The sequence below is a fragment of the Molothrus aeneus genome, chromosome 15 (assembly GCF_037042795.1).
Source record: "Molothrus aeneus isolate 106 chromosome 15, BPBGC_Maene_1.0, whole genome shotgun sequence".
NCBI classification, from domain to species: domain Eukaryota; kingdom Metazoa; phylum Chordata; class Aves; order Passeriformes; family Icteridae; genus Molothrus; species Molothrus aeneus.
In genome coordinates, this window is record NC_089660.1 from 14,094,680 (window position 1) to 14,118,020 (window position 23,341).

Here is a 23,341-nt window from a genome sequence, read left to right on the forward strand (position 1 = left end):
TAACTACACAAAGTTATCTTTTAGATGTCCCTTGCATAGACCATAGATTTTCTTTATTATTATCATTATTATTATTACTACCACTACTATTATTTGTTATTGGAAATTCCTTTTTAAATGATCTTTGTTTCTGCTTTTCCTTATTTTGTTGGATTTTTTAAACTAAAGCAAATAGCCTGACAATACATAGCTCTCCACTTTTTTGCTTGACATGAATCAGTGATTGGAGTGTATTAATTCAAGATACTGATTGTCCTGGTCACACAGTCCTGTTGGAGCTGGGGCAGAGTGGTCTCCAGATTTCTTGGCTTCATCTCCCACTCCCTTACCTTGTGTTTCCCTTCCTAAATTCTCCTGGCAAACAGTCCCAGTGGAAGAAGTGACAACCTGCCTGTCCTGAGATGGCCTAAAAACTGTCAAATATAGATGCAAGGCAATCAAATTAACAGTCTCATTGGTGCTTCTGATGGCTTCTACAGGGAAATGGAAAATAAATGCTCTGCCCAGCAGCAGAAAGACTTAAGTATTCGTTCCAGAGAATTAAGGACACTTCTGGTGAGGCGAGGGGAGGAGCAGAGCCATCAGTTGCCTGGTAGTAAATATGTTTAATGTAAAGCAAGCAGAGCTTAAAGAGCTCGTTTGTCTTCCAAATTTCTTCCAAGTGCAGATTAAATACTCTCAGCTTTCTTGGGGGTGAGATGGAGAAGATGAGCTCCCTTGTAGATCAAAATCACTTTCACAGATTTATTTAGTGTTTAAATATCAAAGCAACTGGCTAGATCCGAAGGATTAGGATGTTTTTTCCTTTGCCACGTAAACAGATAAAAAAGGAACAGAAAGATAAGTGTTTTATGCATGCAGGACTTAAAGCAGTTCATTTGTGAACACCACATTTTTATTTTTGTGGCTTTTATTAGTTATTTGTGCAGTTGGTAGATATAAAAATTGGAAAATGGTTTGATATTCGTGAGGCCTACGTACATTGACAAGGGATGCAGAATGGTGCCTTGCACTTTAGAATTAAAGGGATGTTTATAAAGTATATTTTATGTACTGAAATATTCATCCTCTATCCTATATCTGTCAAACAACTCAGCATACACAAACACTCATATACCTCAGAATGCATTGCTTATCTATTTTAATTTGTTTTGCATACACTGCCCATGTGGTGGAATACTGCTCCTAGGTCATGAGCATTATTTCATACTTTATATTTGTTTATATTCAAACTCCATAAATTTTAGCCTTATAGGCGTGTGAGATATATTAATTTTAATATTCAAATACCCATTATTTTTGGCCACTTGTAATCATATTTTAATGTCATGAAGATGTAGGACTGCTGCAAGCCAGAAGGCATGAAACATTTAGTGCATTGCTAGTATTTTTCATTCCAAACTATTCCACAAAACTTCATAAAAACTTCTGGTTTATTCTCTGGCACTTTCCTTGGGTTTTTCTTTTGGACAATTGGAATGTTGGAACTGTGAAATCCAAACCCATGCAGTGTGCAGCCATTTATTGGAATCCATGTGATTAATACTTTAAGAAGATCAGCTGCAAAATATAATGCACATGTCTAAATAGTGGTTTTCATCCTGAAGGGATTCCAAAGTTCTGTACCAAATTTGAGGGACAGAAGGTACTAATCTGCCACACAGTAAGAGAGGAAACTGCCTGCTTCTGTTAAGGCTCATATTTATTCTTCTGCTAGAGATAACCTGCACACTTACACGGGATCAGCATTTGCATACCTGAAAGTTAATTGCTAAATTATAAATTCTATGCAGGCATTAATATCTAATGAATAGCAAGCAATTATATTTTAATAGTGCCTGAGAAAACTGGGATTCCCTGCCCTGAGAATTATGAAATATAAAGCTCTAGAACTAAAGGGATGGTAGATAATTCAGTTTAGGAGGGATGTCAGCAGGTCAACTGGTCCAAGCTCTCCTTCAGAGTGGGGTGGTTTTGAGGTCAGACACCAGACTTGGACCCATAAATTTTGGGGCAGACTGCCTCCAATCCCCCTAGAGGCTGTTACCCCTCAGTGCTGTGCATCTTCTGCAGTGGATTGAGCTGCTTAAGCAGTTGATAACATCTGCTTGTTCTCACTGCAGCTCCCTGCTCGTGTATCCGTGTGTGTGTGCACAAATCCCACTCCCTCACATTACTGAATTCAAATTGAATTTGAAATGCTGATGAAAACTACTATTAAGTAGCACTGACAGAAGGGGAGCAGTTCTGTTAGTCACTCTAAATGCTAACTTGGCTTACTGGGCATTTTGATTGACTTAAACTCCTCAATTTGGTAAAGTTTTTTTTGTACACTGAAGGAGTTATGGTCAAAGAAATGCAATTAACATTTCTGAACATGATTTTTAACATGATTTTTATTTTTTATCTTATGTGGAGGTTCTCTAAGGAGGAAAGGAATTCATTCCTCTTCTATGTAATATGTGGAGGATTTGTGAAGTGAAAAAAGTATTTTGAAGCTAATGACTGAACTGAGAATGTCTTCCTACAAAAATCCTAAATTACCTTAAGTCTAGATTGCATTGTAATTAGGTTAGCCATTCTTTCAAACATGAAGTCAGTGTTTTGCATGTTGCCCTTCAATTGACTGAATTTATACATCCTGTCTGATAGGTCACTTTATCATTATGCTGCCACAAAACTCTTTAAATAGACGTTATTTTAGAGATAAATTCAGCTGGAGAAGGCTTCTTCCTCAGAAAGGATATTACATATTACAAAGGATGATGCCAGTGCTTGTATGTGATATCAGAAACGTTAATACAATAAAAGATTATGGTTTTGGTACTAGTTTTATGAATGCAATTTCACCTGGAATTATATTCTAAATGGATTTTGTTACAGTAAGATTAATTTGAAAGACCCAGCTATCTTAAATACAAATTTTTACTGCATCTTTTATATATCTTTTTATTGGGTATATGAATAGGAGGTGGATATGAGTCTTGTTTGAAAAGAATACACTGTGTAACTCAAATATGCTGGTAGGGTCAAATTTTAGCTCCTGCTCAAAATTTCAGCAAATAACCTGCTTGGTCTCTGGAAGGAGCTGTGTGGCTGGGCTGCAGCAGTTTTTTGACTTATATTTCACATAACGTCTTTGCTCATGCTGGTGCTCAGTTGAACTCACCCCCTGATGCTGGTAAAGCCATGGTGTTGTGCTCTGTGCAGGAGGAGAGGTGACTCTGTGCTCACATTTACAATTTTGGGGTGCAGAGAGAGCCCTGCCTGGCGATCACGGAGCACTGGGACTGCAGCATTGCAGAGGCTCCTCAGTCTGATGTCTGACCTTCCCAAAAGGCAGTCTCCCTTCCTTCTGGAAACTGTGTATAAGGAGCCCAAATTCTGGGCTCAGCTGAAGCTCTGTGTGTGTATTCAACATTCTGAGCAGACATGGACCTTTGATTGGTTTCTGTTTGGTTTCCCCAAGTCTCAGGACGGTGTAGCGCAATCTGTCCCCCTGCCCAGCTGTTGGCAGCTTGGAGGGGTCACACCAAAGCTGGTGGCAGAGAGCTCTGTTGGTTGTGCACGAGAGGGGACACCTCGAGGGTATCTCCCCCTGAGTCACAGGAGCCCCTTTGCCTGAGTCACTGAACATGAACTTGGGTAATATGGAAAGTTCTGGCAGCAATCCCTTGTTAACAACGTGCGAAGCTCTTGCACCCCTGGGGTTTTCTTCAATCTCAAATTTTTGTGTCCTCTACGGTAACATAAGTTTCCCTCTCTTTTTGTTTGTGTGTGTGTCTTCTTTTTGTTCTTTTCCTTCACAAAGATGCAAGTGACTGTACTTGAGACTTTTTTCCCTTTTGTGTGATCTTTATTTCTCTTCTAAACAGTCACACGTTTTTCTCCTATTTCTCTGTTTTGTTTGGAGAGTTGGATGTTCCCCGAGTTCCTGCCCTTATGTGAGAAAGACTGGAATTGCAGGATAGATAATTCTGTTATGAAATACATATCCCAGGCAATTTAAGAAATGTTACTTAAATTTCTTAATTGTTTATCTGCACAGGAGGTATTGGAGTGGAGGATTTCAGGGCTCTTTAAACATACTTTTTGGCCTTTCTTATTTTTTTCAGCCAGTCCAATAAACACAATTGTAGTCTGTAGTTCTAACTCAGGCATGTATTCATCTGCACAGCACATCTGCAAGTAGATATTTATTCTTTATTTCTTTGTTTGATGTGTAGCTTAAAGAAATACTTAGGCTGTTGAGCAGTTTTAAACAAAATGTTTTCTCTAAAAAAAACAAGAGCAGCCAGGCAGCCAGTGAGAGCATGCTGGTGACAAACACTTGAGTGCCAGGGAGAGGCCCCTGCTGTGTCTGAGCCCTCTGTGGAAGCAGCAGCTCTGCTGTGGCAGTGGCTCTGTGCTGCACTGAAAGCCTGCCTTCATTCTCAGCAATTTGTCAATCAGTGTCACTGCCCTGCCTCAGAGCCCTGGGCTGGTGCCTCTGCATGGCTCCAGCCTGTTCTGGAACTGTCAAAACTCACTCACAGGGGCCTCACCTCCCACTCAACCAACACTCTGGTTTACTGACATGTGTTTCATTCCGTGTTTGGGGTTTGAGTTTATTTCAGTTGAAGTATTACTCTGTAGAAAATGACTTGTGCCTGTGCCTACCATAACACTGTGTCATTTTTATTCGTATGCCCTTTTTTTGGCTTTAACTAAGCCCTGAAGGCTTTGGAATTGAAGGATTAAAAAATAACAATAGCAAATAAAAAGCATGATTTTATTTTCAATGTTGCTAGGTACCTCATTCTCATTTATTATTAGATAGCTGTAGGCATACCAGCAGCTCACCGAAGGAATGAACAGAAAATATGGAAACAGTGATTATCCTCTAAAATCCAAATTAAACAGGCTATTGTCATTACTGCTTTTATGTCATTTCTCTAAATTCTTTAGGTACCACAATATCCCAGACTACTTTTATTTGCTCCAGTTCTGTAGTTAACAGCTTTAATGAGAAGATGAGAATTGAAATGTAATTTAAATGTTCCCCTTGAAACTCGTGTGCATCCTGTGAGTGAGGAACCAGTGTGTGTAGAACATGCTCTTCACTGCAGGGCTTCTTCACCCACAGGAGCACCTGATCCAGCCCCAGCTGAAGTCACTGGAAAGGCTCCAGTGAGTGCCAGCAGGCTTTGGATCAGGGTGTGTGAAATGAGGTCATGTGGAAAGATAAACAGCAGATATCACATTCCAGATGTGGCTGTGCCCATGTGCACTAAGTGGGGAGAGCTGCTGGGAGCTCACTCTGCTGGGAGATGCTGTTTGGAGAATAAATGGCTGATGGCACAGGAGCAGAAGGACTCAAAAGACACAAGCTCTTGATTTACTTCTGTTTTTCCATGTACAAACTGACCAGAGGCTAAAAGCATAATGCTTTTCTCTAAGTAGCTCTGAGATACACTTAGATTTCTTTTTCCCTTCACCTCTCCTATTCTTTTTTTTCCTTTTCATTATACTAAGAGGCTACCTCTTCCATCAGAGTTTGGAAACTTATAAAGAGAAAGGCTTCTCTAACTTCTCTTTCCCTGGCTGCCCTTTCCCTTCCTTTTTTTGGAGAAAGATTTGCTCCACCATAAGTGGGAGTTCTGATGATTCTGACTGAAACCACAAATTTGTTAGGCAGACTTTAGTTTGGTTTATTTTACTTAAATGGTTTAGTTTACTTAAAATGTTTGTTTTGGAGTTTAAAGTAGTTTATGCAAGAGAAAATCCATATATGTGTGGGAAACTGGACATGTGTACTTGTATACCTGAAGTTTGGGAATACCAGACTAAAAAGGAAGTCTGTGCAGAATTTATCCAAAATTGAATTAGAATTCTTAATGTACTGCCTGGATTCTGGAAATTTTGTTGAGTTCAAATATGAACTAATCACCATACAATTGAATCTCAGAATAATTTCACTGTAGATGAAAGCTGGGAGTATTCTCTTGTAAATATATCCAGCACCCTCCATTTTTGAACCAAGTACAGTCCATATTATGTTGTTTGCTTTCTGATATCTCTCATATCCTTGTCACAGATTCCTGATGCAACACTGAAAAATCTTTCTGAAATATTTCTTGCTGTTTTAATTGTGAATTCATATGTATTTGTAGTAAAGTTTTCAGCTTCCAATTCCACAGGCAAGCTGGAGATAGAGAGGAGGGAGGCTGCATTAGTGTTTCACCTTCAGCAGCAGCTAGAAAAGTGTGAGACACTCGAACTGCTGTTGCCTGTACTCTGCCTGTTCTCTGAATAAATAGGTTGTCAATCTAGCACTTTAAACAAGCACTTTCTTCTTTTTTAACCTTGCTTCTTGACATTTTCCATTAAGCATACTGTAATGGAAAAGATGAGGAGAATTTCTCTGCACACCAGGAATAGCAACCTGTCTGCTTAGCACCAAGGGCCCTTTGCTGAGCGGTGAGTGAGAGCTGCATCCCTCACTGGATTGCTTCTTGAGATGAGACGCTGATAGCCCTTCCCTGTGTGACTCTGGGAGAATTCCCCAGGCAGGCAGGAGGCAGCGCACTGCAGCGTGTGGCTGCAGAATGCAGGCAGGCTCTGCCACAGCAGGGAGAGCTGGGTGTGCTGCCTGCCTGCAGGGAGCCTGGCCAGCAAAGGCCATCTGTCCAGCTGTGCCACTGAGCCTGGGCTCTCAAGGCTCCTCAGGCAGGCACTTTGTCACCTTGTCCACTCTCCAAACCCCTTGGTGGCCACCAAGCCTGTGAGATATGTGGAAATCCTGTGTGTGCAGAAGATGTTCATCAGTAATAATCACTGCTCACGTGCACTGGTAGGAAGATTTAAACAGAGATAGGCAGTGCAATTCCTAAATACAAGCCTTTTTTAGAAGAAAACTGTTATTACTGCATCATCATGGAGCTCTGTTTTCGGGTTGGTCTAACAGACTAGAATGCTATACAGATACTTGCTTGAAGACGGGCAAAACCAGAAATCCGTAGATGCACACAGGCATGTACAGAGACATAACCATGCAAAACACCTAATTAGTTGTCCATTCCTGAAATCTGTTTCAAAGCTAATTCATCATTAACTAAATAGATCTTTTAAGGAAGACATTATTGTCCAAGCACTTAGATCTTATTGTAGTGTACTGCTGTTCCTTCCCTTCCTTCTGATATTTATGCTACTCAAACCCCAGCTCTGTCTTTGGAAGGCTGCAGTTAAATGAGCTCTGTGGAGGTAGCATCGTGTTTCCTAGCAACACCATGTCTGTGGCACTGATGCTGCCTTCCCTCTCTTCTCTAAACGCAAAGTCATGTCCATTAATCCCCAGCTGCACTTAAAACTTTTCAGGGATTTTGCTAGCTCCCCACTGTTCATGTTTTCATTTTGCTCAGATGCTGCAAGGCAAACTGCTTCAGTGATTTAATTCTTGTCAGTGCCTCAGTAGAAAACCAACCACATGGGTATATTCACAATTACTGTTTGGTTTTCATTTAAAACAAATAATTTGTCCTACACCGTGATGCCTCCCCTCAAACGTTATCATTTTGGTCATTCAAACAACCTGAAAAATGGAAGAGATAAACTAAATGTCTTGAAAATCTATTACCTGTGCTGCAAAAGTAACTGATTTTTTTAAGCTAAGATATGTAGTGGCAAAATAACCCTAAATATAAGTGAAAGAGGCTTTTTTTTTTAATACACAAAAACGTTGAAATAAAACTTGTAGGACTTGTTTCTATCTGCTAACAGCTTTCTGTGTAACATGAACTGAATAGTCTTTGACCTCTTGTGATACCAGCTGTGAGCTCCAGGGGTAACACTTTGTTGTATGGGAAGCTCCTGCAGCATTGTGAGAATGAGTCTGGGGTCAGAGAAGCTGCTCTCTGACTTCACCTGGCTACAGCCAAGGAGCTGGGAGGAGCAGGAGGAGCCAAACTCAGAGCTGTGGCTTTCTGAACAGGTTTGTAAAAGCACACACCTGTTGGCAGGCAACACAGCCTTCCTCCTGCTCAAAGATGTGCTCTGAGAGGTTGGCCTCCAATCTTCTGTCACCCCACAGACAAATAGCTGTGCTTGTGTGGGTTGGGTGTTGAGGGATCTGGTTGCAGTTTGGTTTTCTTACCTTTTTCCATAATGAATATTCAGTGAGATACTGTAATGTCTCCTGAGACTCATTTACTTCCAGGAGAAAGGAGTTGAGGTATTCTATCACCTATGGACATTTGTTAGAACATGTAAGTAGCTTAGCTAATTAATATTTTTGTTCCTAATTTAGCTCTTGCTATACAATAAGTCATGTCATATTCATAATCAATTCAAAACACTGATCTTTGAGGGGATATCTCTTCTAATATGTTTTTCAGAAAGTGTAAGATGTGGCACCAAAATGTAAGGAAATTTAAATAAGTAGGTATTCTAAAATTACCATCAATGAAGGAAAGTATTAATTAATTTATTTAAATAGATAAAAGCATTTATTTAAACTTTGTGTTTAGACACAAAGTTTAAATAAATTATTCTGGAGAATAATGCAACACTCAGTACAAAAAGTCCTCTGAGCACTGACGAGCTTGTTGAAGAAGATGTGTGCGCACATACAGAGGGAAAAATAAGAGACAGATCTTCTGTCAGCAGGCTGTCATTTCTATCAGCTCGAGGTCTGGACCTTTAGAGGGTTCTTAAAACAAGTGTTAGAGCAGTAGGGCTCCTGTGCTAGATCCCCATTTCTGCAGGGTGTCCCCTTCCTTCACCGAGCGTTCCCGCCGGTGGCAGGACCGAGCCTTTTTGTCTGCACAGTAGCACGGCCTGAGCGCAGCGGGGTGGGGGTGCCCGGGGCTCACCTTGTCCGTTTGTCCTCGCAGATGGCTGTCCGGACCTGTGCAATGGCAACGGGAGGTGCACGCTGGGCCAGAACAGCTGGCAGTGCGTCTGCCAGAGCGGCTGGAGGGGCCCGGGCTGCAGCGTGGCCATGGAAACCGCCTGCGCCGACAGCAAGGACAACGAGGGAGGTGAGCGGGGCCGCCCTCAGTGCCGGCGGGCAGAGCGCCTCGGGAGGCACTGTCCTGCCTGTCCTGCCTGTCCTGCCGTGTCCCGCACTGCTGGCAGGTGTCGCATTGCTCTCCAGCAAAGGACAGGAGCTGTGGCCGTGCGGGACCCGCTCGGAGCCCGGCTCGGGGCCAGCCCAGCCCGGCTGGGAGCACGGCCCGAGCGGAGCTGCTGCTGCTGCTGAGGCACCGGCACGGAGCGCCCTGTGCCCCTCGGAGCAGCCACAGAGCCACCGTGCTGGCCTTGTCCCCTGCTTGCTGTGCACGGCCCTGCCAGGCTGCCCCTTGGTGTCACAGTGCACAGTCCCCGTGCCCGGCTGTCCCTTGGTGTCCCACAGCCCTGCCAGGCTGTCCCTTGGTGTCACAGTGCACAGTCCCCGTGCCAGGCTGCCCCTTGGTGTCCTACAGCCCTGCCAGGCTGTCCCTTGGTGTCCCACAGCCCTGCCAGGCTGTCCCTTGGTGTCACAGTGCACAGTCCCCGTGCCAGGCTGCCCCTTGGTGTCCTACAGCCCTGCCAGGCTGCCCCTTGGTGTCACAGTGCACAGTCCCCATGCCTGGCTGTCCCTTGGTGTCCTACAGCCCCTGCTAGGCTGTCCCTTGGTGTCACACTGCCCAGTCCCCGTGCCCGGCTGTCCCACAGCCCTGCTAGGCTGTCCCTTGGTGTCCTACAGCCCCTGCCAGGCTGTCCCTTGGTGTCACAGTGCACAGTCCCTGTGTCAGGCTGTCCCTTGCTGTCCCTTGGTGTCACAGTGCACAGTCCCTGTGTCAGGCTGTCCCTTGGTGTCCCTTGGTGTCACACTGCCCAGTCCCCATGCCAGGCTGTCCCTTGGTGTCCCTCGGTGTCCCACTGCCCAGTCCCCATGCCAGGCTCTGCAGGCAGGGTGAGGTTTGCTCAATGGGCGTGTAGGGCTGACATCCCTGCTCTGCTCTCCCTGCCCTGTGTCAGGCATATCACTATTAAATATAGGATGTGTCCTGTGTTTCCCTTCAAAGATGTTTTTTGGGTTTTGTTGAGCCTTCCATGGTGGCCTGAAAGCAGTTTTGAGATGTTGTGATTTCTCAACAAGATTGGTTAATTTGCTGCTTCATTTACAGGAACTTTCTTATTAACTTTCAATGTAATGTCTTTAGAAAGTCACATAGATTCTTTTTCATATGCTTCTGCTGTCTGCTATAAACCAAGCATCAGACATAGCTTTTTTTCCTTGAGACTCCTTCCCTTTCCTTTGGCCAATAATTAATCTAAAGAAAACATCCGCTGTTTGCTGATTAATAAATATTTTATAAATGTATTTCCTAAAACTGCAAAGCAACATTGGGCTGTATCAAGGGTAAAATTGTCATTAGGCTGAGTGCTTTAATTTAAGTAAGTCCCAAACTGAGGAACAGGTGTATTTGGTTTTGATTACATGATATTAACCACAGCTGAATATCATCAACTTGTTTTAATTTGTAAATCCTCTGTTAGTTCCTTGGTTTCACATGCTCAGTGCTTACAAAAGTATTTTAGAAGTTCAAAAGCTATTTCAGTTTCAGAGAACTAGAACTTGCTTTGTAGCTGTTACTGAATTATGGAAAGCAGAACCTAACTGCCAGAGTACATTAATTGGCTTTTAAGTACATAACAAAACCCACTAAACTTGTGTTAATATTCAGTGTAAGAAACTAAAAGGTGAAATGCTTAGGTTTGCAGTTTTTACATGCTTTGAAGATTATAAAGGGAAATTTGAAAACAGATGTATTATTAGAATTTCCTCAAAGAAAGGAAAAAGGTTGGAAATGTTATTAGAAAAAATGGAATAAGAGGTTTATTTATTTATCCAGGACATTATTTTGCACTTGTAAAACAGACAGGCAAGCAGGGGAAAAAATGATCAGTGACACTATTCTGCTGCTCATCCTGATGAAAAACTGTAGAATTGTAAAACTTATTCAAGGAGGGTAAACAGGAGCTCATCATAAGCAAAGAATACAGGCAGAATTGCCATACAACAGATACATAATATTATGAATTAATAATTAATGCAGAATTGTATATTCCATTATCATGTGAGTTGCATGGATTTCGGTTTACCATAGTAAAGCACCTGAAAGAAAATTAGTTGGTTTAGCTGAAGGCTGGAAAGGCTTAGGGGAGAATTCTCCAGATGTTCTCAGTGTTTGCATTTTAAGTAATTTTTTTCCAGAGACTAGAGAGGTTACTGGTCACTGGTTCTTGTGAATGTAAATAGTTTGAAAATTTAAGCTTGATCCAAGATCCAGACAACCTGAGAAGTCCCTTTGACCCCCATGTTTTCACATGGGGTTTAGGTGAAAATTAGTCTCAGCAATTTAATTCAATGATCATTCCTGCTCTTATAGTCTCATCCTTATTAATTCCCATAGAATGTTTGTATAAGGGAGCTCAACACCTGTTAAGCTGCTGTTTCTCCTCAAGCTTTCCAGGCTTTCCTAAAAAAACAGAGGCACTTTGAGCTCTGCTGTGTTTCCTGCACACAGCTCCCCTCAGGCTATGCCACTGCAGTGCTCTCAGTCTCTCCCATGCCTTGGTGGTTTGTGCTGCTGCAGTTTGCTCCCTCATATTTTGGGGTTCAGATTCCTCTGAGATGTCCTGGGGTTCTGTCCCATCTAAGCTGTGAGCACAGAGGCGTTTTCCTGACCACCAGTTTGTCAAATTCACAAGAACTACAACAAAACTCAAAGACAAATATAATGATTAATCCCTTCATGATTAATATCTCAGAATGCAGCCCTGCCTTTGCCTGAGATGCACTGCTCTGTACATGTTTGGTTCTGCACACCTGGCCATGAGTCTGTGCTCTGAGCTGTGTTCAGAGGGGAGTTTGCAGGAATGGAGAGGCTGGAAGGGCTGTGTGTGTTCTGTGCTTCAAACTGCACCTTTATGTAATTGTGACTGTCTGTATAAAGGAACAGATAAAATTAAGTTTTGTCATTAGACAAAGCTGAAAAGTGTACTATGGGAATCAATAGTAAGGATCCAGCTAGTTACCAGAATGCCAAGTTTCACATAAAATGCAAGTTTATTGGAAGTTAAAGAAATTGCCTCTTCTCCCAGTCACTCTTTTCATTTGAAACTCAGCTGAGTTTATTTGCAGCAAAGTGTTGAACTCATTTGCTGCTCCATTACCAACATTGCTCTGTTAACATAAGCAAGTAGTTCTGGGCTAGTACAGAACACACAAGCTGTTCTTTTGGAAGGCAGTAGGGTAGCTAAAAATACTTTTTTTTTTTCCTTTTTCCTAAATGAGGTCTTTTCTGGACAGTTGAGCCTCCTTCCTTTCTGTCCATCTCTGCATATTGTTAAAATACAATTCCTTCAGCATGTCACTGAAAGGGAACTATCATTTCCTATCTTCTGTGGCAGCAGATTTAACATATCTTGGAGCTTTTTCCCTGTTCAGCCATTCTTATTGCAATTGTATCTCACAATCAGATTCAAATGCCTTGGGCCAAGTCTTCATTTTATAGATGTCAGGGAGAGCATTGCCACTGACTCCAGAGGGTTTCCCATTTGTCCTGCTTTGTTTTATTATCTGCCACAATGCAAACTCCATACCATGGTTCAAAAAGAGAAAAATGAAAGATTATACTTAATATTTTCTTTCCATTTTAGATTAATGTCCTTTCCTTGGTTTATTCCTAGAAGAGGCAGATGAGTCCCCCTCTCTTTTAGACTTACAAATCTTCATTTTAAATGAGATGTCAGTGTGGATTACTGGCATGAATAAAATGTGATTCCAGAGCAGTGAGAGGAGAGAGTCTCCAAAGCTGCTGTCTCCTCTTAGGGCTGTGCAGGGTGAATGATCTGAGGTAACACTGGGAAATTCACCTGCTTTTGCCCTCACCATCACATAGCAAATCAAGGAATGGGCTTAGCTAGGTCTGGCAGTGCCCAAGGCCAGTTTGGAGGGGCTTGGAGCAGCCTGGGACAGTGGAAGGTGTCCCTGCCCATGGCAGGGCTGGCGCTGGATCAGCTTTAAGGTCCCTTCCAACCCAAGGCAGCCTGTGGTTCTGTGATTGATAATGAACATGTTCAGCATTATTATGGTGCACAGGCTACTTTGCAGAAAAAAAAAAAAACCTTAAAAGTCTTTTATTTATCTTTTTGGAGTTTTTTTTGCTGGGGTTTTTTTGGTTGGGTTTGTTTGGTTTGGGGTTTTTTTTTGATTTTTTTTTTTTTTTTTTTAATTTCTCTGTAAGGACAAAGCCTAACTGAAAAGTAAGGGCATTCTGGCATGGACTCACTTTTAACATCTCTCTAAACTGCAAAGTGCTTCTGTTTTCCAAACCATGTTTGGATTACATAATTTGCTCACTGTGGCTGCTTCTAAAGCTAATATCTTCCTTTAATCAGTCCCTCAGTAATCTAATCATTATTAAGCATCTTTTGGAGGGATTAGAAATAGCTTTATTTTAAGACCTGTAATTGTGATTACAATATATAATCCCCCTAATAGACACATATAACCTATTTAATTCACCATGGCTTTATTTTAGGAAATTAAGGCATTACTGATGGTATTTTGAGGAATGGGAGAAGATATGCTACTTTTTACATTCCTATTTCTTTTGGCATATTGCACAAGGAAATCGCTGCTGTGGCTGTTTATACCCATCATTTTGCAATGACTATTTTATAATAATTTGCTTGATCCTAAATAGAAAAATGTTTTTAGTCTCCATAAATTACTTCAGTTTAACTAAATTTCACCTTAGACTTTGCAGCACTTCCAGCTGCATGAGACAATGGGATACACAGCAAAACTCAGATGTCTTTCCTAAATTATAGTTTCACTAAATGTTGGATGCAGTTGATTTCCATCACATTTAGGAATCTTTGTCCTGAGTGTCTTGGGATATTTTGGGAGAGAGATTTAAGAGTCCTGTCCTCTTCAGAGGCGGCCTTGGCACGAGCCCATATTGCCCACTGGGGCTGCTCCTTTTAGGCTTTTCTCTTCCTTCTTTCTCTCTTCTCCCACCTTTTGCATCTGTTCAAATTTACTCATTTTTGTAGTTTTTATTGACAAGAGAGTTAAAATATGTAGTCTCAGAGAAAGAAAAACAGGAAATAAGCTAAGTTTTGCTAAATTTGTTTCATATTTGATCAGGATGGAGAGGGCAGGTGCAGGCAGGTTAAAAAGAAATAAATTTTAAAAAAAGCTTAAAAGCAATCACTGCTTCTATCACTTCCCAGATCACATTTCTCCTCACAATGTAATTATCTGGACTAAAATTGATAGGAGAAAGAAAGGAAGCAACCCCTAGCAGTATAGAATATTAAGCCAAACAGAAATGAGGAATTTCTTATTTGTTATGCAAAGTGGCACATTCTTTTTAAAATACATTTTAATTTTTTTTCCGCTTAGCTTTCCAAAGAGAGATGTGCATCTCTCAGAAGGTAAATTTTGCCCTTCAATTTGTTACTCTATATCTTTAACCCCACCAGGAAGTACAGTTGGTGGTAATTCTGTTTGGCACAATACATTAAGGATAATGAATTAGAGAAAGCTAACTAGCTGCTCCAGTATGAAATCTCTTCAATTCACAAGAAAAATGCCTTTCTAGTGAAGTTCACTGTCAGGACAGTGCACTTGACTGATTGAAAGGCTGTTTATTTGAGTTGTCTTAGAAAACTCATCTCTGAAATTAGACAGAAGGAAAATAGAAAGAAAAGAGAAGTGTCTTCCTGCAATAAACATTTAGAAAAAAATTGCTTTTAGAAAATTACAAATCCTGTGACTTGATACTGCATCAGGCTCGTGACATTTAAGATAATACAAGTATTTCACAGCACAAAAGCAAATCATGTAATTTAGCTTGCCTCAACAAGCATTGCCTCAGCAGGGGTCTCTAATTCAGCACAGACAAAAGATTTTATGAAGTTCTCAATATAAATACCCAGAATACTCTTGGCACAGAAAATACTTTCCCAGAGCCTGTACAATAGTCAGTTGTGGAACATTAAATGCAATCAGGAGCTGAAATCTGTAGTGGATGGGGGCCAGAGTGAGTCACGTAGGCTCAGGTATAAAATCTGTATCAAAAGTAGGCACTCAAATTTTGACAAGAGCTAACGAGTGTGCTTGTATGTGATTGTGTTACAGCTCCATGTCAGCCTCTGATCACCTTCACACACATTAGCCAGCTTATCCCTGTCCCCCTTGGGATGTGGTCTGCAATACCTCACTCTCACAGCTGGGGAGAAGGGAAAGCAAGGGGCTCAGAGCCTGCAAATTCCATGGTTTGAAAAGGCACCAGCACCCCTGTGGGTGTCCATGTACACTGGAACTGGGCAAACACTGTTTTTCAAGGTTCATTGTTTTTCAGTGCAGCCCTTTGGGTCAGCCTGGCTCTGATCAAGGAGTGGTTTGGGCTTAGGGCATCAATTATCCAGAGGTTCTGAGGGACCCCCAGGCTGGAGCTACCCCTGCAGTGGGTTCCTGCAGCTGCTGCTCTCAGGAATGAGGCTTTTCCTTCCTGCCAGAGCTCCAGCAGCACAGGAATCCTGAGTGGGCCAGGGAAATGGGGTGGGTGCTTCCCCACTCTCATCCTCCAGGGTACTTTAAAACCTCATTGGGAAAATTTTTAGGTATTCAAAGGCACAACCAATCTCCAGGTTCATTCTACTTTACCACAATTGGGGATCTACAATCCAGCTTGTCCTGAAAGGCAGTTTGGGTTACAAAAATACTCTGTTGTGCTCACAGTTAGATACAAAAGCCAGTGTTGTAATGAATGTCCTGATGGGTTACAGGGACCATCTTTACAGGGCTGAAGCAGAAATAGAAGCATTCCCTTTCTTGTGAGCACCAGGAACTTCTGAGGAATTATTTTGAATGATACATGCCAATATAGATAACAGTAATTAGATCAAGCTACAAAAGTGTGAAAAATTGGGTTAAATATTAGATAAACTTCCTGGTAATAAGATATACTGGGCTGTGGCATAGCCTGCCTGTGGAAGCAGTTTTGCATGCAGTTTTAGAGCTCAATTAATATATTTCTGTGTTGGCAGAGAAGGCCTACTCTTTTGATAATCTGATAGAGCATCTCTAATTCTTTCACCTTGGGTATATTAATACTGCACATAATTAAAATCGGTTCATGATAAATTAACTAATTTGCCCTTAGAGTGATCAAAGACCCTTTTGCCCTCAGGGTTTATAGTAGCTGCTGTTCCCCCCCTCCCCACCTCCATTTTAATCATCAGTCTGAAATGTTTATGGGAAAAAGAAAAAATTCCAGGAATTAGGCTCTGCAAGTCCCCAGCTCCTGCAGCTAGTGAAGTGTAAGGATGCCCTCTGCTGAGCGTGGGCTCAGGAGTTTTGGGTTGGAAGCAGAACTGTCCCTGGCTGGGTACAGAAAGCATTGGCTGAGCAAGTTGGATGTCAGGTCAAAGTTCACTCATTCTGATGTGCATTGTGAATTGAACCCAAAGCACAACCTGCAGGTATTGGAAGAAGTGTGGAAACTGTAGATAATTTACTCACTGGGATTTAAAAACCCCAATAGCTCAAGCATCAGCTTTCTGCAGAAATAGGTAGCACCTTTCTAATTCTGCAATCCAGTAACCTGGACATGGTGAGAAATATATTCAGTGATGCTGGAACACTGGTGCTGAGAGGTTCTAAACACATTAGAACAGTAATGTGGTAAAATATATCACTGTTCCTCCTGAGAGCTTTTTTAGTCCTCCTGATGGTGGTCAAGAGCAACACAATAATAAGGCAGTCATAAATATGACATGCATCAGTAGGTTAATCTACTTTCAAGTATTTCTTTGAAGTTTTCTCTGTGCTGTGTAGTGAATTCTGCCAAAAAGCTTGTGGAACAGTTCACAGTAAGTTGAGAAATGTGTGGATCCATTAGCCAAGTGAACTCTTCAAGAGGGATACCATGTCACTTGCTTCATTTCTGAAAAGATTTGGGAATTCAGAAAAACCACGAACAGCAATGGAGAGCTAATCCTGTGCTGCCAGTTTGAATCAGATCAAAATTTCCTATTTCTATCATCTCAGTTAAGACCAAGTCAGGACTTGTGTTGGTCTCAGATTGTTGGAGGAGGTTCAGCACCATCTCAGCTCCCTGTCCAGTCTCCCCCCTTTAGCATGCAGAGTATCAGAGAGGTCACTGCCCATTTGAAACTCAGCTGTGTGTACCATGAAAAGCAGCAATATTTTGGTGAGGCAAGTGGTGAGGGTTTATCATTGAATTAACCAGATAAATAATTCAGCATACCTGAGGAAATTTGGAGGATGACAAGCTCTGAAATATATATTAAAACCCACAGTACTGAATTCTAATTAAAATTTATGTTAATAGCAGAATTTTCTTTTACAGAAGGTACTTTTTTTTCTAGCTCTGGTTTTAATCAGCTGAATCTAATGCAAATAAATGATTCTGTAACAATTTACTTCATATATAACAGTACAGTATGGATGGGGAAATGGGCTGAGAGAAACCTCATGAAGTGCAAGGTCCTGCACCTGAGGAGGAGCAACCCCAGGCACAAATGTCACTTGTGTCACTCCTTTGTCCAGTGACTGAGCACTGGAGCAGTGAGGCTGTGGAGTTTCCATCCTTGAAGACATGTCAAAAGCTGTGTGGGCAACCTTGGCAACCAGCATCTGGTAGCCTTGCTTGAGCAATTGACCTCACCTCCAAAGGTCCTTGCCAATCTCAGCCATTCTGTGATAATAGTAGTCCAGATAGCAAATTAGGCAAACATGGGCTAAAAGCAGATATATTCTGACAGTGACCACTACTCTTTCATGCACGGAGGCAGATATTTCAGAGCAGCAAAGTCAATAAGGGCAGCAGCTGTGGATGTGAGCAGCACAGGGATATGTAAGCCTTTGATACTGAGCAGCAGTGCCCGGGGCCTGGCTGTGTGTGCTGAACAGACCCAGAGTTTGCTGCTGTTGTTGCAACAAACTGGATCAGCTAGTTCACATGAGGTGAAAATATCCTAAATCCTGAAGCTTGCCATCTGAGGATAAATTACTACAGGGGAATAGAGCCATATAAGTAATAAAGTTAGAAAAAATAAATTGTGTTATGCTCTATGCCTGTCTTTTTTAAATATTGTTTTAAGATGCATCTGAATCTAACTTCATAGAACTGCAGCAAAAGCTTCTTACATGGAAGGAATCACAGGCAGGTTTTTCCCTGCTGTTGAATGGAGATGTTTGCAGCCTCCCAGGTCCTGAACTGGCAATTCAGAGCAGTTTGATTGCCTGCTTGATTGTTTGTGAGATAACGGTGAGATTGGCAGTGGCAGGGTAATTTACTGAAGATTGCAATGTCAGACAATATCCAAGGGGGCTCGTGAGCATAAAGATGTGATTCACATGACTGACAGGAGCCTGAGGGATTGATATGCCCATTCCAAGTTCAGGGTGTCATCACAAGTGTTTGGCTGCAGCATCCCATAATCAGCTGCATGATGAGGTCATTACAGGCAGAACTTCTGCTCACCTCTTATAACACCTATGCCAAAATATGATGCAGCTCGAATAGGTAAATGTGAATTTGTCAGAGGGAGGAATTTATATCCTTGGTTTGCCTCTGTTATTTCTAGTGTGTTGGTAGGGTTTCCTTGCCTGGTTGTCATCTGAGAACTGGGTGGGCTAAACAGAGGGCAAGGTTCAGTTCAGAGTTGGAGAGGTCTCACAGAATGAGGGAGAAGCTGAGGAATTCTCAGAGCTTAGTAGGAAAACTGCCTTGAGTTATACCCTGAAGCTAATGATGTCCTCAGAATGATTATATAAAGTGGGGAGGAAATTAGATGTAGCAAAACAGAAGGATCCTGCAGCCTTGTAGGAGAGAATTTTAAGATGAATGGAGCTCTTAATGTGAATAGGCGAGTGACCTTAAAGCAACATATAGCTCTCACAACAAGGTAGTTTGTCTGACTTAAATCTCCTTAGAGGCCTGAATGAAACATTGTCAGCATAACTTGGCAATTTTGTTTTTAAATCAGGTCAGGCACAGTCATTTCAGGCACACAAAATGGGTTGGAAATAAAGGCTAATTATAAAATAAGAAAGTTTTTTGTCGTTTTAGATTGGTTTTTTCCTTTAGGTTGTTGTTTTTCCAGTTATCACTGTGCTGGTCTGTTGTGCACTTGAAAATCCTGAAAATGCACGAGTCATGATCTTACCGTAAGGTACTTTTGTCTGCTTCCATACTGGAATGCTCTCTCTTGTGTATGATTTTGAATGCATGTCCAGGCCATATTTGCATTCAAAAATCAGATTGATACACCTTGAGAAGTTTTACAGACATAAGTAGATTGCAGATTGAACCCCTGATTCTTGCCAGAGTAGATGAACAAATGTTTGTAAATTGTTAGAGATGATAATATTGCAAAGCAAATGGTTAATAATTTCTAAATCATAGTAGAGCTCCATTGAGAGAACATATTTCAGTTAAATAATGATACCAAATGAAGAGATGATTGTTTGTTACTATATGTGCTAAAATTGTTATTTATCTAAGTATACAGATTGATCTCTCCCTTGATTCCCTTTTAATTTCTGGTGTTAAAATTCTCTTTTTTCTTAAAAATGCATCTTAAAAAAATTCATGATAGATAACCTAATCTGTAAATGATGAACTGAACCCACCAATTTTGTGACTGATCTTCCTTGTCCAGGCATGCACACAAGTTGTGAGCCAGATACCCATGGGAGGTGGGAGTTCCAGCAGCCCTTCCCTGGGAACTGCCAAAATGGCTGCAGTGTAATTTGTGTTTTACTTAGGTAATGATGGCTTTGTCATCTCCATCTCCTCTCGATTCCTCAAATAGAACAAATAAAATCAAATCAAAATCAATCATAATTCTCAAGACAAAAAAAAACCCAAAAAAACAACAAAAACGACCAAACAAGCATATAACTTAAAACAGAAATCCTTTATTGTTTCCACTTCCTTTTGCCTAATTTCAGCCCTTGACAGATTTATTGAGATTTATCCTCATCTAACCCTGGTTTACATTAATTGTAGTGGTTTTGAAGGAGTGTGCTCCAAAGCCTCATCCTCAGGGCACTGCTGGCTGAATTACCAGGTTTGGGGCATGGGGATGCTATGAACAGTGAACTTCAACCATTTTTCCCAGTGTCTTAAGCTTTCCATGGGTGTTACTGCTCCACAGCTCCGTGCTGGATCTCAGTGGTGCCTGTTACCTTTCAGATGGCCTGGTGGACTGCCTGGACCCTGACTGCTGCCTGCAGGCCACCTGCCAGAACAGCCTGCTGTGCCGGGGCTCGCGGGACCCGCTGGACATCATCCAGCAGAGCCACGGCGCCGCGCCCGCCGTCCGCTCCTTCTACGACCGCATCAAGCTGCTCGTGGGGAAGGACAGCACCCACATCATCCCTGGGGAGAACCCCTTCAACAGCAGGTGAGAAATCCCCTTCAACTGCAGGGAGCAGCTGGCAGTGTGACACCTGTCTTGGTTTGAAAGGACAGGTATCTGCTAAGGAAGGCAGGAGCCTCCCCTGAAATGGAAAATGTAACCCCCCTGCCTCTGAATTGTTATAATTCTGAAATTAAAAGGCTGTCAGGCAAAGATATGGGAGCAGGAATAATAGCTCTTTCGTAGGAAAACTAAAAATACAAATGTAATAGTACAAACAACAAAAAAAGCCACAGAGTCAGAAAGTCAGAATAGGAGCTCACCCCCTGTGTGTCAGGGGGGTGGCACAGCCCCATCCCATGGGGGCTCAGCCCTCCTGCAGTGCCAGCTGTGGCTCTACTGGAGCAGGGATCCTGCACAAGGGGGGAGTTTTCCTCTGCAGCTCCAGGGCTGCTGGAGATGGGCCTGGGCTCCCTCTGGCCATGCAGGGCAGCAGAAAGCTGCTCCTCTGGGAATGCACTGGGCAAAGGCTGCTGGGGTGTCCCAAAGCTCAGATTGGATCCAGGTAGAAATGCTTGGCTCCTCCCCTGGGCGGAGCATCTCCCCATGGGATGATGGGATTGGATCAGCCATGCAGGGACACTCAGTGGCCATGAACAGAAGATAATTAATAATTAATGGCCCGTTAACAGAAGAGATCTCCTGGAGGGAGGATTGGCTGTGGGAGAGATAAAGGAAGCTGCCCAATGAACAGCAGAGAACTGCCTCAGCTCTCACAGATGGGAATAGAATACACACCCCCATTTCCAACCTAAGACACACTAGATCTGTGCATTGCATGGGAAAATTTGTGCCAGTGATTCTGTGTGTGGTTTAACAGGAGCTGCTGCTTGCAGGTGCTTCATCTCAGGCATTGATCACACTGAGGCCACGCTGGTGCAGTTTATGATGTGGCCTCTATTTTATAACAGAGTTTTATTAGCATTTCAACAGTCTGGCAATGCCCAGAAGAAGGTTTCTTCCACTGAGTAGCAGCTTCTGAGGTTTATATTTTATGAAGACTGCAGTCTAGAGAAAGGAAAAACACTAACTAGTTTCCAGTTCATTTTTAATATAGTGCCATTAGCACAAATTTCAATAATGGAATAACATTTCAAATAATTTTAAAAATCTATTGATTTATGGAGTTTTATTATTTATTCTTTTTATAAAACCATTTTACTTGTAGCATTGATCCACCTGACTGGGTTTACTTTTTCTTCTTGTTTTTTTTCTTTTTCTATGCATGTTTTTCTAAGACTATTAATTATATATTTGCAATGAATCTAAAAGCCAGCACATCATTAATTAATATTTGATGCCATTGTATGCTTACAAGAAGATTGGTATTTATCAATATTATATAAATAGGTCTCCATGGAAAGATGCTAAGAAATTGATGAGTTTATTATTTATGTTCATATCACCAAAGTTAAAACTGAAGAAAGAGCTTCATTTGAGATAACACCCAAAGGACTGCACTTCATTACAGGAAGTTTTCTCAGTCAGAATCCCATTACAGGCTTAGTGGGTGATGTAGAGCATGTCCCTAAATATTTGTCTGTGAAGAGAGGATCATAATGTTTCTGGATACACCAGGCAGGTCCCCATTGTACTCACCCCTATGCTGTGCACAATCCTTTCCATATTCCATCAGGAAACCCCTGGGATCCTGATGGAATATGGATCCTACTCTATGCAATATAGATTTTATGCTATTCTATAAAATACTCCATGCATACACACACGGAGTTGTTAAAAAGAATAGAAAAGAAATTGTTCTTCTTACACCTTTTTTAATCCTGGAAGTGTTTAAGGCCAGGTTGGACAGGGATTGGAGCAGCCTGGTCTATTGGGAAATGACCCTGGCCATGGCAGGAGGTTGGAACAAAATGATCTTTAAAGTCCCCTCAAACCCATTCTATGATTCTATGAATTGGTGCTCTAAACTGAACAGGAGCTGAGCAGTTCAATCCTGAGGCTTCTTTAAAAAAAAGAACTCATTGGAAACTTTAGTTTTGGGGGGTTTTTTTAATGTTCCTCATGGTAGGACTCTTAGTTCTGTTTTATTCATCTGAGCTACACTGCAGATTTTAACACATCTTTGCAAATGACCTATTAATGATGTTAAAATTGGCCTTCACCTCTAAGTTCTGAAGGTACTTCTGATAATTCTATGGCTCAACTGCTATTTTTGGTACCAATTTTAGGAAAATCTAATGTATAGTGTCAAGTTGTAAGTTTTAGAACTGATGGGTTTGTCATTTAAAAGTGCCACAAAGTTGAACTCCCAACTTTTTCGTATACTGAAGCTGCCATTGTCTCAAAAAGTAGCTCCTGTGTTTGTAAGCTGTTTGCTGAGCTCAGTCTGTCATTCCATTGAAAGACATGAAAAAGTGGGACAAAATAATGGTTTGGGGTTTTTTTTCCAGTTTTAGTTTAAGAAAAAAAAAGTTATTTCCTACTATAAAGGAATAAATAACAAAATGTATTGATTGCTAAAATAGGTACATCTCAATGACTTTTTTTCCGTGCAGAAACAAGATTAAATGATGTTTCCAGGGGGAAAAAAAGCTATGTGTTTTTACACATTTAAATTCCTTGGTATAAAAAAATATATATAATTCCTGTATCAGTTCAGTTTTTCTGTTACACTTTTAGAAAATTACCAAAGAAAGGTGATTGTATGTGTGACTATTAGTCAAAACATTGCTTCTTATAAATCCATATTTTAGCTACATTTTAGCTTATTCTAATATCTATTGTCTTCCTTATTTAAAATTTTAGGAAAAAAAAGGAATATTATTGACCAAAATATTTTATTCAAATTATTTCCTAAAATATTAAAATTGAAGGTAGAAAAAATTAA

General features: G+C 41.4%; 1 protein-coding gene across 1 annotated transcript in view; it reads left to right on the top strand.

Annotated features, from left to right (window-relative positions):
• The window catches only part of TENM2 (teneurin transmembrane protein 2), a 619,525-nt gene that overhangs the window by 554,748 nt on the left and 41,436 nt on the right, over window positions 1–23,341 (top strand). The window contains exons 16-17 of the mRNA XM_066560474.1: window positions 8,871–9,017; window positions 20,268–20,478. Of these exons, the coding sequence (XP_066416571.1) occupies window positions 8,871–9,017; window positions 20,268–20,478 (358 nt within the window). The remainder of the gene's footprint in view (window positions 1–8,870; window positions 9,018–20,267; window positions 20,479–23,341) is intronic.